General features: G+C 38.4%; 4 protein-coding genes and 1 pseudogene across 6 annotated transcripts; 3 read left to right on the top strand and 2 right to left on the bottom strand.

Moving 5' to 3' along the window:
- The first annotated feature begins 1,668 nt into the window (after positions 1-1,668).
- Positions 1,669-3,922, top strand: LOC147789358 (forkhead-associated domain protein). The gene is made up of 4 exons (XM_087117773.1): positions 1,669-1,868; positions 2,153-2,352; positions 3,134-3,597; positions 3,746-3,922. The coding sequence occupies exons 1-4, from the start codon at positions 1,718-1,720 to the stop codon at positions 3,783-3,785; spliced, it is 855 nt and encodes a 284-aa protein (XP_086973899.1). The 5' UTR covers positions 1,669-1,717; the 3' UTR covers positions 3,786-3,922.
- Positions 3,923-4,005: 83 nt separating this feature from the next.
- On the bottom strand, positions 4,006-6,509 carry LOC111811476 (Ubiquitin carboxyl-terminal hydrolase family protein). Of its 3 annotated transcripts, none has more exons than XM_087117772.1 (2): positions 6,080-6,509; positions 4,006-5,974 (listed from the first exon to the last, which is right to left on the bottom strand). In XM_087117772.1, the coding sequence occupies exon 2, from the start codon at positions 5,805-5,807 to the stop codon at positions 4,287-4,289; it is 1,521 nt and encodes a 506-aa protein (XP_086973898.1). In that variant the 5' UTR covers positions 5,808-5,974; positions 6,080-6,509; the 3' UTR covers positions 4,006-4,286. The 3 variants fall into 3 exon arrangements, with proteins under 3 accessions (XP_086973898.1, XP_023554109.2, XP_023554110.2); XM_023698341.2 differs by having other exon boundaries at positions 4,006-5,882; XM_023698342.2 differs by having other exon boundaries at positions 4,006-5,855.
- Positions 6,510-6,706: 197 nt separating this feature from the next.
- On the bottom strand, positions 6,707-7,975 carry LOC147789357 (pentatricopeptide repeat-containing protein At2g42920, chloroplastic pseudogene; annotated as a pseudogene).
- LOC111811477 (glucan endo-1,3-beta-glucosidase 3) lies at positions 7,563-11,670 on the top strand. The gene is made up of 5 exons (XM_087117774.1): positions 7,563-7,699; positions 7,904-9,114; positions 9,759-10,208; positions 10,928-10,958; positions 11,070-11,670. Exons 2-5 carry the CDS (start codon positions 9,012-9,014, stop codon positions 11,248-11,250), a joined length of 765 nt encoding a protein of 254 aa, XP_086973900.1. The 5' UTR covers positions 7,563-7,699; positions 7,904-9,011; the 3' UTR covers positions 11,251-11,670.
- Positions 11,671-12,639: 969 nt separating this feature from the next.
- On the top strand, positions 12,640-13,899 carry LOC111811392 (uncharacterized). Its single transcript, XM_023698208.2, has one exon. It carries the CDS (start codon positions 12,800-12,802, stop codon positions 13,634-13,636), a length of 837 nt encoding a protein of 278 aa, XP_023553976.2. The 5' UTR covers positions 12,640-12,799; the 3' UTR covers positions 13,637-13,899.
- The last annotated feature ends 919 nt before the right edge of the window (positions 13,900-14,818 follow it).

Here is a 14,818-nt window from a genome sequence, read left to right as displayed (position 1 = left end):
AAAGAGAGATAAGAAAGAAGGGTTCCTAATCAAGTTGACTTTGATTAGACGTGTCTAAATAGACCTAATCAACTGTTCACAATATTATTGTTAGATTATGTTTCTTCATTTCATATTTAGCACCTTAATTCGTGTTCAACAAATCTAATGTTTAATATAAATCAATGTTTTCCAACAAAGCCCTAGCATTTTGTATTTTGCCTTTCCCCTATTCGGGCAAATCCGACATTAACCAAAGTCCCCATTAATTTTTTCATTTGGTTATTACATTCCAAAATTTTACAGTTTTACCTAAGTTACGAGTTTAATTTAATACATATATATATATATATATATATATATATATATAGCTTGATTTAGTTGACATTTTTGGTATACCCTTTCCGTAAATTTATTTGTTTTTTTTTATAAACAAAACAAAAAGACGTCAACAAAATGTGTGTAAACATGGAACATATTTAAAATTTTCAAATTACTTATATTAGTAACGACATAATCCCAGCTAATACGAAGAATCCTTAGGTGAGAGAAAATATACAGGATTTTTTATTTTATTAATTAAAATAACAAGTTTGACTCGGTCAAACTTATTGAAGTTGACACATTCCAATCTAATAATTTTATACAATTTTTCCTATATATATATATATATTTTAAATAAGTATTATTTGAATTATGAGTGTTGTAATTAAGTATGAAAGCGTTGGGAGCAATAAGGGGAAAAGAAATGAAATTATAATATATATATATAAGTACAATGTATTAAAAGCTTTAATTTCAATGAATGCATAATGATGCCTATAGAAAAAATGAAGGAAATGAGACCTATGGTTCCGCCAATCAAGAAATTTTAATAAATTACGAGAGATTAAAGAAATAGAGAGTTAGTTTTGTTGGGACGAGAATAGTCAAAAAGCTAAATTTTATTGGACATAGTTGACCCTGTGACATAGGCTGCTTTTTTAGGCCTTAATTTGTTTGCCTTATCTTTTTTATACCAAAGTTTAGTTTGGGGGAATAACAAAATGGGCTCTGATTCTGATTCTGTGGCTTAGTGTATTCCATAGCTCGATTCACCATTACATCATAACAGCGTTTTGGAGTCAATTTTGTTGGTTAGGTTGGTATGGATCACATCATGGGCCTCGCTGTGGCCCCAACTCATGATGCCCTCATTCTACCAAATCCTAAAAAGACCTTTCCTAAACAAACTTTGACACTAAAAATCGATCAAAATAACTCACGTAAATATGATATTTCTACTATTGTATCCAGATTTCCGTGAATTTGAGATCTCGATATTTTTATCGAATTTTAAACTATGGTTGGTTTGCTAAATTTTAATGGTCGTGTTTGTTAGACGAACACGACTCTCCACAATGGTATGATATTGTCCACTTTGAGCATAAGCTCTCATGACTTTACTTTGGGTTTTTCCGAAAATACCTTATACCAATGGAGTTTAGCTGGTAAAGATGAAATAATTTGGAAAGGATGGGGCATAAAATTTGATCATGGGCCGTGTAAATTCGATTGGGTCACATAATGTGGACTGTGGGCGGTCGAAGTTTGGGCCTTTTTTGATCCATGGGCTTCCATTTTGTCGGGCTTTATTTATTTTTATTTTTTAAATATTTTCTTCCAAAAATTTAATGTTATTTCGGAAAGAATTGGCCTGCAACTGCAAGCATTCAAGAGGACGGAACGAGAAACGGAGATGATATTGAACTCTGCAGCAGCCGTGGCTAAGGTTGTTCCTTTCCGGCCTCTGTTGAAGCCGATACGTGCCTCTTCCAATATCAGCACCGAACAGCTACGCGAGGAGCTCAGTCACCTTCATTCTGAAGCAGACAGCACAAGAACCAAGGGTATGTGTGCGTTCTTTTGCCTGTGCTACTACTGCAATTACTTTCTATAATCTTAGCCAAATTAGATGCTAATTCCAGCCTCATTTATTTTGATTTCCTTTTAACAAGTTTTTGATTCGCGAGGTGTGTGTTGGATTGTTGAATTGGGAAATGGCAATGGGTGTCGTGCATTGTTCTTTTCTGCCGCGAAATTTAATTTACCTGATTTCTCGCTCCAATACCCTTACAATTATTGTCATCTGTCTCAATGACCTGTTTTTGGAATGAAATTGTGGTTAATTCAGCAAACAATGCGAGAATGAGACTTTTGAGATTGTCTGAGGCTGCTGAGAAGCTACGGCGACAGGCTGCTATTAGCGTACGAACAGGGAAGGAAGATGACGCGAGAGATCTGCTTTTCCAGAAGAAGAAGGTAATGCAAGCGCTGGAGAAGTCAAAGAGTCGAATCAAGCTGTTTGATGAACTGTCAGCAAAGCTTAATGAGGTAAAATAAAGTAATAAGCAAAGCTTAATGTTTTACTCGTATTTACGCACTAATCTGGTGGAGCTTTTAGTTACTGCAATGTCCTATATGTTCAGTTACTGGACTTATATATTCCAGTTAGTCCGTTTGTGATATCATTCATGTCGTTGAAGCGTTGCAAAGGGTTGTCAAATGATAAAACAGAACTCACTAGGTACTCCACTTTGGCCAAGAGGCATGCGGCGTGGATTCCTATAGAGTCCTTGACCAAGGATAATTTCAAAAGGGGTTTATCTATCTGGGCAAAAGCTCAAAAGAAAAGTAATGCTTGTAATATTATGGTAGCATACCATGGCTGGTTTTGTTTTAATGCACGAAAAAACGACGAAAACCATCAGTTGCTTGCATTTGGAGGGGGATAATTTAATGGGGATCTTTGTGACGAGGTTCTCTTAGTGAAGATGATTGACTATACATGATAAGGACATACAGGGCAATGCTGCTAGTGATAGTCATAGTATTCAATTCATTTGGTGCATTGCTAGCGCTCTTTTTGTACAGCTTGTGAAAGAATGAGTACATTTTGGCCATGGATACAGCAGCCTGGAAATTTACCTCATAGATCTTAAAAGGGGAGGGTGTGATCGCAAGTGGAGGTTTTTTGGTAATAGCAGCCCTGGCACTTCTGTTCTCACACTCACCCTTTTGTTTCTGCTAAAATAGTTTTCTAATCTGGTTCATATTATCCAAGAATCTGTTCTTCAGTTTTAGCAATGAAATAGCAACTACTCGGTTTTCTTAGGCAATATACATAAAAGAGAGTCAGCTAATCGGGAATATTGATTCGGATCTGACAATGACCACTGAAGATGGGTCAAGCCCTGTTCGAATTGCCTCTTCAGAGCAGGAAGCTGCAGAAGATTCAGATGAAACTGATATTGGGTGTAAAGATGTAAATCTTCCAGAAGATCAAGATTTGCAGCCTAATGCAGAGGATTGTGCAATCGTCGATAATGACGGAGAGCAAGAGGCCCTTACATGCTCTGATTTAGGGAGTGAAGATGAAATGGTAAACTGTTTAAAGGGAGCATCATCTTATGAGGACTTCATGGAAAACCTGGACAAACAGCTAAACATAATTGAAGATGAACTCAACACCGTGCTGAGGGCGTCAACTGTTCTATTAGATGGTGAGGATAAACAAAGAAATTTAAGAGTGCAGCAAATAGTGGAACTTCAAGATAGCATCCGGCTTATCAGAAAGAGGTAATCTATTCTTCACAACCCCCATTAAAAAAAACACAACATTTTGATCATCATTGAACTTTCACCCTGTTTAAAGGGTGGGGATTCAGACATGAAATCTGAAATTGCTGGCAATCTAATAAGGTTATTCCACTGTTTCTGTTGACAGAATCTCAAGTTTCAAGTTGGCAAATGCGAACATCAGGTAATACTTGGCTTTGGAGCACTTGTTTCTTGTGTATTCGTAAACTTTGTTTCTAGTTTTTGGTCGCTTGATGCGAGATACCTTTCATATGGAGAACCCAATGTTTTCAAAGAGTTCAAGGTAATGCAATTTTGTTGTCCATTTTCTATGCACACTTGGGAGATATAGTTAACCAACCAAGCCTAGTTAATTGAATAGAGCTTACCAATGCAAAGGGAAGGAAATTGCCGAATCAAATCTTTCCTCGAAATACCAACCAATTGTAAATAATGAAAAGGAAATAAAAAATTTTAAGTACAACAATTTTGGGCAGTAATGCTCTATCCCGGTGGATACAACGGGCAAATAAGTAGTCATCTTGTACCACCACATCAGGAGCTTCACTTCTCTCCACTCCAATATAGATTTGGATGTTAACTTTCCCACCAAAAAGAACTTTCGAAGGCCAGTTCCAGGAGGCTTGCACTTCCAATGATATTGTGCCTATTGCTCGAGCAAAACTACGCTAAACCTTTGTCCTCACTGAATATCTCTTACTCATATTTGACCTCTCTCTTTTAGCATCCCTATCCCTAGAAGGTCTTTTAGCATCCCTATCCCTAGAAGGTCTTTTCGCACTCGAGTTCTTTCTCTTTGATGATCGCATTCTGTCTCTAACAGCATTTTCTTTGAGATCAACATATCTCTTACTAGGTCCATCCTCTTTTCGATCAGCCTGAATGTTATGATTACTACTAGCATCTTCATCTTCACCTTGGTCTTCCTCTTCGTCTTCCTCGTCATCTTCATCATCAGAGGAGTTGAATAATTCAGCTTCATTCTGTTTCCCAGATCCATCATCTGACCCTTCTTTCTGTTCTTGCTTCTGTTGGCGAGTACTCTTATGCTCGCTAGTGGTTTTACCGTCTTCCTTCACTGTGTTCATAAGGTGAAGATACTTGTTTCTAATGATCATCAAGGGGCTACTCTCAATGACCGAACCCCTCTTATACGCTTCTTTCAAGACAACTGTGTACGTTCCAGCCTTACTCGATAGATAGAATATCCCTGGATGGTGAAGCAATGCTCTCTTAAACCTTGACCGAAGGCCAAAGTACTCTCCTATGCCCAATACAGTTTCCTTCTCGGTCTTCTTCGTGACAAGCATATGAAGAAACTCGTGTAAAATCGCAACAGACCACTTATCAGATTCATCGCTATTTGGAGGGAGATGTGTTGCATTTTCGTAGGGAGAAATGTAAGGTAGCTTTTGCCACTCATCCACCCACTTCTTGAACTTCTTGTCCATCTCAAACCCGTTTGAGTATTTCATAGGAAAAGTAACATGCATTCCCTTCGATGTGCTGCCGGGTTTTCCTTTTGCGGCCATCTTCTCTAAAACTGAAGTGGCCAATTCGTTGCTCCAACATACCAATTCCAACGCTTGCATAGTGCCCCATCCAGATGCAAAATTTTGGTGTCCTACAACTTTGAAGTAATCTGGAAACTCAGGAACTATACTTTGAACATAATCTTTAGGAAGACCCAGCTCCCATTTCAATTGATCAATGATACTTAAAGGTATTTTATGGACTCTCGATAGCATCAAGAGCTTCACAAGTCGATCTGCAGCTTGTTGTCGACAAATTTCACTTTGATATGTTAACTGCTCTTCAGCATCAAGTTCAAGGACCTGAGAAGTTAGCCGGACATGAGGTTGAATGCCAATGCCTCCAGGGAGAAATTCTTCAAAAATGGTGGGATATTTTCTGATCAAATCAATGGGACGCGTCGGAATCCTTAGAACTTCCCTTTTCTGAGTTATGATGGAAACTGGAACAGACTTGGACGGCTCTGATTTTATAAAATTCTTTATATTCATCACCGGCAGAAGGTTCTTCTCTCTCTCAACAGCATGATCAAGACCACGATCTCGAACCCATTTAATTGTGCCGTCTACATATGTTCGAAGGCTTATCTGAAATACGTGGCTTTGCTGTCGGCACTTGTGGGGAGGTCCTGAGAAAAAGCGGAAGAACAGAGACATTGTAGTGCTCTACTTGGCTTCACTTTCTTTGTTGTTTCGTTGATTGAGCTTCAAAAATAATGAAAACCGAGCTATCTGAAACCATTCCCAACACAATATGCATAAACACTAACAGTGAACACAATAAATAAAAATGCTGGACAAAGTATCGACCAAACCCCAAGTATCTGTACAATACAAACCAACAAACCTTGTGACTAGTTAAATCATTGGGTACAGGAAAGATTTAAGCTAAAAGATCAAAAGGAAATTTTGAAGAGAGTAAATGTTACCGGCGCTGGCAGTGGACGGTAGCTGACGGAAGAGAAAGAAGAGTAAAAAGTTTTGAGGCGATGGCGACGGTCGGCTGAAGGTTGAAGTCTGATATGAAGAGACGAGGAACGACGGCGAGTCAAGGGGAGAACGGGAGAAGAGGAGGCGACGACGAACGAGGGCGAGTGGCACGGCGACCAGGCGGGGAGAAGAGAACGAACGAGGGAGAGCTCTGGCGCTGCGACTGATTTGGTGCGTAGTGGAATCGGAAGACGGAAGTGAAGGCCGAAGAAAATGAACGATTGAATGCACGTAAAACCCTTAAATATATATATATAACCGGTGCGGTTCGATCTGACCCGAGAATTTCCCATTGAACTGGAGAACCGACCGGTCATTCCTTCAAGAAGCCACTCAATCCAAACCGAACCCAACCTAATGCTTCTGAAACCTTACTACTTTCCCTCTACAAAGAGGAGAGGAGAGGCTGCTGCAGCTGCTATAGAATTTAGAAATTCGAATTGAAGATAGAAGGAGGTAGAACACGTGAGAAGAGCGTGCGTGTGTGGGAACTGGGCAGCCCTAGCCCAATTATTTGGGCTGAAATCTTAGGCCCAATTGTCCATACTTCCTTGACTTCCAGCCCAGGACAACATTTGGGCTGAAATTCCAGGCCCAGTTGTCTATGCTTCCTTACAGTTCGAGCCCAAGGCAACGTTTGGGCCAAAATGTCAGGCCTAATCGTACCGGTAAACTCTGCCTGCGCTTCCGTCAGGCCTTCTCATCGTCAAGCATGAACATCCTCCATAAGAACATAACCCATTCATTAACTTTTTCTGCTGCCCTCTTCACCATCTCTGTGTTCCCATATGTTCTACAAACTGTGACCCCTCGTATGATTGCATCTGCCTTAATTGGCATGGTTTTTAGGAGCTGCTCTGCTTCTTCAAGAAACCCAGCTCGGCTGAACATGTGCACCGTTAAATTGTAGTGTTTTGTTGATGCATCAATTCTGTATGTGTTTTTTGTCAGTGAGAAAAATCCGCTGCCTTCATTCTCCATAAAGCTAACAGAATCTGGTTTAAGACTACTTCCTTTTCGCAGCCATTCACTGCCAGGCCAAAGATCGTGGAGTTCCAACTAAATATCCTCTGTTGGGCATTTTCTCAAACACTTGAAGGGCCTTCCCTATGCTACAACATTTGCTGTACATGTCTATGATCGCTGTTGCTACATTGGCACTCAACTCTAAATTGTTCTTCTTTATGTACTCGTTATCCATTCTCCTTGCCGAAAGTGCTCCAATTTGAGTTGAAGCATTTAACAAGCTCACCATAGTAAACTCACTAGGCTGGATTCTCTCTTCTTGCATTTTGACAAACAGCTTGAGAGCTTCTTTGAACATCCCGTTTCTAACATACCCACCAATCATAGAATTCCAAGAGATCGGGTTTCTAACAGGCATTTTATCGAACAGCTTTCCTCGACTCGCCAATTTCCCCACATTTAGCCACACCCATAATCATGGAATTCCAGGCAACGCCATCGAATTCCATTTCTTGTTTAAGATTCGACGTGCTTTATAGAAACCCGCCATCATGGGCAAGTCGAAGTTGAGAGTAAGCTTTGAAAACTGATGGGTAAGTCAATCTTTGGGGTTCTACTTGTGAAGAAAACAACATGTCGATGAAAAGAGAGCAATTTCAGGTTTTGAGCTTTGAGAGAAGCCTCTTAGTACAGTATTCCAAGAAAAAGGATTAGAATTTCGCATTTGCCGAAAGACCAAATATGTGAAGGGAGCCCACAAAAATTTACTAACATATTTTTTCACTTTTGATTCTCAGGTTTTAGTTTTTACCTCACAGAACTCACGAAGTAGCTGAAGAAGGTGTTGAACTTTCCAGTGGTGTGGCCATGGCAGAAACTCCGTCATCCAATTCCAATCTAAGGCGGGGCCACCATCCACCCAAAAAAAGAAGTCATCATACACATGGGCCATCGGTATTGTTACTTTCTAATCCGTCTATAGTGCAAACAGCAGGCTTAGGATTCACTTTTAGACTGTCCACTTTATAATCATTTTCACATTCACCATTTTTTGTTTGGAAACTTTTGGCCTGGACTGGACCTGAATTGAGGACTTCCATTCAAAATGTGCGGTGCTTCTTCTACACGGGTTCTGTTTACAATATTCATGCTCTGGTTGGATCTTAAGATTATTCATATCCTTAAGAGCTTTCTTTAGTTAATGTTTGGGATTTGGGCTGCTTTGAGTGTATCAAAGGCAGTTTTATACATATGTATATGAACATTCTTGTCAGGATTGATGATCTTCTAACTGAATTTCCTTCAACTACCTTGGACTTGTTGTATATTTGGCAAGGGATAGTTAGTCGAAAGATTCTGTGGTGACCCACTGTCCTCCAAATTAGGATTTCCCATTAATCAACTGCGCTGTAGTTAGTCAAGATTGTGGGATCAGAAGGAAATAATTAGGCAGGAAAAAGATTATCCCATTTTTAATGGATCCATGCTGGAGTGGCCAGAAAGGAGAAGGGAAAAGAAAACATATCATTACCATCATTACAACAACAATTATCAGTAAGCAGCCCACATTAAAGAACTAAATTTCAATCATATCTTTCTTTTTGTTAACTATCCTCGGGCTTCCCCCATTTCCCTCTCTTTTCCTTCCTCTGTTTGTCATTTGCTCGCCCCCTACACCCTATGTCTACTCTCTCTCTCTCTCCACCCAAAGAAAAAGGGAGCACTTGGTACTTTCGAAATGGATATTTTACAGGACAAGGAGTGTAAAGTCTTCAACTTTCGGACAAGGTAATGATGCCACTCAACAATATCATATCATCTTTTCATGCCCAACTCTCTATATTTAAACCAGGACAAAAGTAGGAAACTCTAGTAATTAAGGAACTAACGCCTACAAGTGGGAGGATGAGGAACAGCCCGATCATTAGAGGAAGAACAGGAGGACTGACCCAGGAATGGCTCATACAAAGCCTCATATTCCTCATTCTTGCTCATTTTCTCTGTCCAGGTGACTGATTATTCATTTCTTCTCTACATTTGGAGTATATATGATGATCAAACGTCTACTTAAATATTTCTATTCTCGGCATTTACTTCATTCCAATTGAATTTTCTTTCCTTTCTACAGACGAAGCATGTGCCTGTTCTTCTATCTTAACTGTCTGCTACACAACCTTAAATGCCTATTAATTTTTTCTCTGCGTCTTATTCGAATTTGTATTTTTTTTTCCTTGTGGCCGTGTTTATCGTTTAATATTCATCTCTTACAAATATTTCTCATTTGGGTCTCCTAAGAATAACTGTTCTGAGATTTGATTGTGATTATTACTGAAATTTAAACTACTTTTTAAATTCAAGATGTAGTAAGAAACAATTTTGATCTTGTTGACTCAGAATCTTATGACAAAGATAATTTAGAGTAAACAATCAGATATTAGAAGTTTCACTCATGTTTGCTCTGGAATCTTTATATGATATGCACTTGTTATTCTAATGACGGTGAATTTCAACTGAGTTTTTTTGTGTCTTCATGAAGGTTTTATTTTGTTTTGTTCCATTTCCAAGTTCAGGAAGATGAGTTTATTATTGTTCCTTAGACAACAATGTGAGAAAAAATAGCTTGAATTTTGAGTCTGGTATCCAAAATGACAGGACACACAAGAGAGCTGAACCATGAGAATCAGAAATTCAGTTCCCCAGTTTCCACCACTCAAAGGGATATCACCACCCCTATAACAACTGTTCCCACAATAATCCTGTCCAATCCCACTGCATCAACTCCATTTCTCAATCCAACTTCAACCTCGGACACATATTCTCCGACCATGGAATCTCCCAAAAGATCATCTCCACCGTTGTCAGGGGCAAGTTGGTGCATTGCTAGTCAAAGTGCATCACAAACGGCATTGCAAGTTGCTCTAGACTACGCATGTGGCCATGGTGGTACTGATTGTTCAGCAATTCAAACTGGTCAGAGATGTTACAACCCAAACACCATTCATAATCATGCCTCCTACGCATTTAATAGCTACTATCAGAAGAATCCCGTTCCAAATAGCTGTAACTTTGGTGGGACTGCTGTCATTACTAGCACTGACCCAAGTAAGTTGCTTCCTTCACAAGTTGTTCCTTTGTTGCCTAACTGGATCATAATGTGTTCGTTTACCACTCTTTCTCCTTTTCTTTTATTTTATTTTTTCTTTTTTTTCTTTTGTGGAGAGCTTTTTCTTTTTCTTTTTCTTTTTTCTTTTGGGGAGGGGGTTAAGGGAGGGCGGAGCAAGATAAGGCAAATTTTTAACAATTTGGTCAAGATACTTCAATGTTACAAGACTGAACTGTAACAACCGAAATCCCACCGCTAGCAGATATTGTCCTCTTTGAGCTTTCCCTTTCAGGCATTGTTCTCTTTGAGCTTTTCCTTTCGGGCTTCCTCTCAAGGTTTTAAAATGTATCTGCTAGAGAGAGGTTTTCACACCCTTATAAATAATGTTTCGTTCTCCTCCCCAATTGATGTGGGATCTCACAATAAAAACTGATTCTCCAAACTAGTCCAAAGAATCGAGGAGGTCTAGCCATAGAAACAGAACCCACATTGTTGCAATGCTAACTGAGAGAGTTCCTTCTAAATAACCAGAAGATTTGGGTTGGTGAAGGAAGAAGGTTAGGTGTGTCTATAGGGACTATAAAGTGACGTGAATTATTGAAGAAGCTGTAATGGGATGTAATGGAATTCTTCTTTCTGCAACTGGTAGATATTTAGCGACATAAAACTTCATAGATTGACTCTGTCTCTATAAAGCCTGGTTTGCTATTTTTTTCAGGTACAATGGCATGTCAGTATACATCCACTAGGTAAAAGCCCCATCATCCACTGCTTCCATTTGCTTTCCTTTCCTTTCCTTTCCTTTCCTGCTACCACCATTCATATCCTAACAATCCCACTGTCTTTTTGCAACTCTCCAGCACAAGTTCATCAATTCTAAACACCACAAATTCCAAAGGATCAACAGTGTTTGGAGGTGTACCCTCAAGCCCCTCTCCTTCAGCAGCAACTTGTCAAGCAATAAATGTTGTGCAACAATTGTTGTTGGTGACCATGGTTTCTCTCAGATTACTATACAGCAACAACAATCCTCGTGACTGATTGGTAACCACAAAACTAACTTACCCAATTGAAGTTGGTTGAAAGATGAGTTGGATCAAGGAAGAACAGACATATCTGGGCCATGTGTTTTCTAGTCTATTTGCTCATAAGTTAGTAGAGAAGAATTTGAATGTTGTGTTGGATGTGTAGAGCATATGCACATGTCTGCTACTTAAAAAAGGATGAAACCCTTTTTTTGTTGATGTGAGATCTGTCTGGTTTTTTTATTGCAGAGCATCTTCTTATGACATTGTAGAAAAACAAGTAGCAGCAGCAGCCATACATCAATCCATTCTTCTTCTTGTTTCCATTCTACACTTTGTACCTTTCCTCTTGAATTCCTCTGTGTTTTTCCCTTGCTAATATACTGTTCTTTTTATATGACTCTTATAATTTAATTCATTTGAAATTATTGGTTTATCCAATTTTTATAATATTATATTGCAACAGTCGTATAAAAAGAATCTTAGATACCTTTTCCACGTCACCATTGCCTTTCTTTTTCATATTTTTTCTTTATTCACTTAATATTTAAATTATTTTTTATTATAATACCATGAACTTTGAAATTTCTATGTCCATGAATTCTCAAACATATTTGAAAGTATTTTATTGTCTACAAATGTGATCTAAATTTGTAATTTTAAACATTTTGGATCCAATCCAAGTTTTTAAACTATAATTCATTCAAAATTATATAAATGGATTGTTTGTTTATTTATTTATTTATTTATTTAAAGGAAGAAATTTTCAATCAGCATCTGATATTATAGTGAATAAGCTATTCATGTCTGCCAATAACAGTGGTTGTGAGTATTTTGTTCTTTCATTATTGATTGAAAAAGAAATGCATTTTTTCCACTCTCTCTCTCTATATATATATTATTTATTTATTTAAAAAAAAAAAAGAAAAAAAAAAACTGAGAGAGGATGATAACTTGTTCCTAATTTCATAAGCCACGTAATATCATATAAATTTGGGTCCTTCCAAGAGAAAAATCATTTAATCAAAAATGTCAATATCAATATCAATTTATTCCTTCATACATTTAATTCTTTCAAGCAAAAATGAAAATTCCACCAATAACATCCCCATCAAAATTTATGATACATCTAATTAGATATTCTATTCCTTTTGACCCACATCTCCATTATTTAATTTATACTCAATTTGTCACTCTACATAGTGTCGAGCTTATCCTAATAATTCTAATTTATCTTATTAATATACTATATTTTTCAACCGTTAATCATAGTATAACCCACTTAAAAAAAATCATAGCATTTTAGTCCATTTTTCCTCTATAATTATTTCTTTTATTTAATAAAAACCCATGAAAAGTTAAAATATATATTTAGAATTTGGTGAAGAAAAAAAAAGAGAGAGAGTGATGATAAAATGATAAATATGAATAAAACGAAAATAAAAAGGTGAAAAGAAATGGCACCAAATTATAGTTGCTTGTAATCCAGAGGCGAAGTTAAGCACAGCCAATCCCTCCATTTCTGTCAATTCTATAATTATCTCAACGTTGAATCCCCTTCCACAATGGAAGACCGCCAATCCCTCTCTCTCCCTCTCCTTCCCGGCACCAGCGCCGCCGCCACACCCACTTCTCCCAACCAATCCCCCTTCCTCTCCAACCACGCCGTCGCCGTCCGCCTCCTTCTCGTCGCCTTCATCGGGATCACTTCACTCTGGGCCAATCACGAAGCCTCAAAAGGCTTCGACATCACCATTCTCAACAACGCCAAAGGCTCCCCCGCCGGTCAACGCTTCGATCTCTTCTACGTCTCCAATGACGAAGCCACGCGCCTGATCCTCAACGCGAGTAACTTCGTCGAGAATCTGATCTACCCTTCTCAAACCTTTCCAAAGAAGGAAGTTAAGAGCGTGCATCTCACTCTCTCCCTCCGCGATCTCCCATCTAATGTCGCCGTCGAGCATCTCGACGGCGGAGTCGACTTTGTCGTTTATTTGAGCCCTTCGATTTTCAACGACAGAAACGTGAATCACGCCATGTCCGCTGCGATTCTCAGAGGGATGTCACGCGTGTGGCTGTGGAATGGAGAGGGCTACGCGCCGCCTTCGCTTCTCGCCGGAATGGTCGAGCACATAACCGCATCGGCCGGATTTGTCGAGAAGAAATATTCGGGTGGGGTCGTTACCACGTTGATGGCATGTGATCCCATGTGGTGGAAGGATAAGGACCCTACAGAGGTCGCAATTTTTCTCGAATATCAAGAGAGACAGCAGAAGGGTTTCATCCAACGGTTGAATCAAGGATTGAAGTCCAGGTGGCAGGATCGGACGGTGGAGGATGCGGTGGGTGTGCCAGGCGAGCGCCAATGTGATTCGTACAATTCTTCCGGAATAAGGGTATAGGCAAATAGGGGAATGGTCCCGTCCACATGGGTCAATCATTTGAATCCATAGCGTCCTAGAATTGCCACGTCGGATGGGTTTGTCTCGTGCTCCTTTGTTTTTTTTTCTTTTTTCTTTTTTTTAAATTTAAATTTTTTTCCGGCATTTCCTCTTACAATTTTGTCTATTTATTGTTCATAAAATATCTGGTAAGCTGTGGATTTGTACAACTCATGTTAAATACTCGTGAATGCTACACACAATTGCTGATGCTCTTTTAAATATTTCTTTCCTTAATCATATATTTTCCTAAATTATATATATATATATATATATATATATATATATATATATATGTGTGTATGTATGTTGCGTTTTGTGATCCCATTTAATTTCGGGCATCGCCCTAATAAATTTTAGGGCGAGATTTTTCACAAAAAATTTATAGAAGTAAACATTGTCGGTTTATTTATTATCTTTTAAAAATGTAATGAGATTTTAGACGGGATTACATAAAAGTGGATAATTTTTAAATTGGAGTTTTTGATGTACTTTTTATAAAAAGAGGACGAAAAAGAAAACGGTGCACATTTGGAGGGTTCGAGTTGGAAAACTTATGGACTTACAACAAAGTTGAGTGGTCTGTAGAGTCTAATACCCTATGGCGTTTAATTATTGTTGTAGACACTTTTAAGAATATCCTTAAAAAAACATGGGAAAGGATAAATGGGTGTACATTTAAATCATTTATCTTCTCGAAAGTTGTCTACTCCAATTCGGCTTTATTGTTACGATATTTTTCAGAGGGAGAGGAAAATCTTGATCCTATTCTTTTGATTTGAAAATTTGTGGGGACTATCAACAAAATCTTTTTTTTGACATGTTTGATTTTCAATTTATCCAACACAAAATTATAGAGATAGGATCCAAAAGTTCCTTCCTTTACTATTTCGAGAGAAGGGAAAGATTTCTGTGAGGTTGAGAGGAATAACACGACCTTTAGAAGATAGAGAAGGACCCTATCAATGTTTGGTCTGATGTTAGGCTCTAGGTTTCTTTTTGGTGTTCGATGACGAACACTTTTTATAATTATTTCTTAGCTCTTATTGTTCATAATCGGAGCTCCTTTCTTTAGGTGGGCTCTCTAATTTTCCTATGAGTTTGTATTCTCCTACTTGTCATATTCCTTGCCCCCACACAAAA

The sequence above is a fragment of the Cucurbita pepo genome, chromosome 15, assembly GCF_057944985.1.
Source record: "Cucurbita pepo subsp. pepo isolate OVF chromosome 15, ASM5794498v1, whole genome shotgun sequence".
NCBI classification, from domain to species: Eukaryota; Viridiplantae; Streptophyta; class Magnoliopsida; order Cucurbitales; family Cucurbitaceae; genus Cucurbita; species Cucurbita pepo.
The sequence above is the reverse complement of the archived record's forward strand: the minus strand, read 5'-3'. Positions and strand labels throughout refer to the sequence as shown.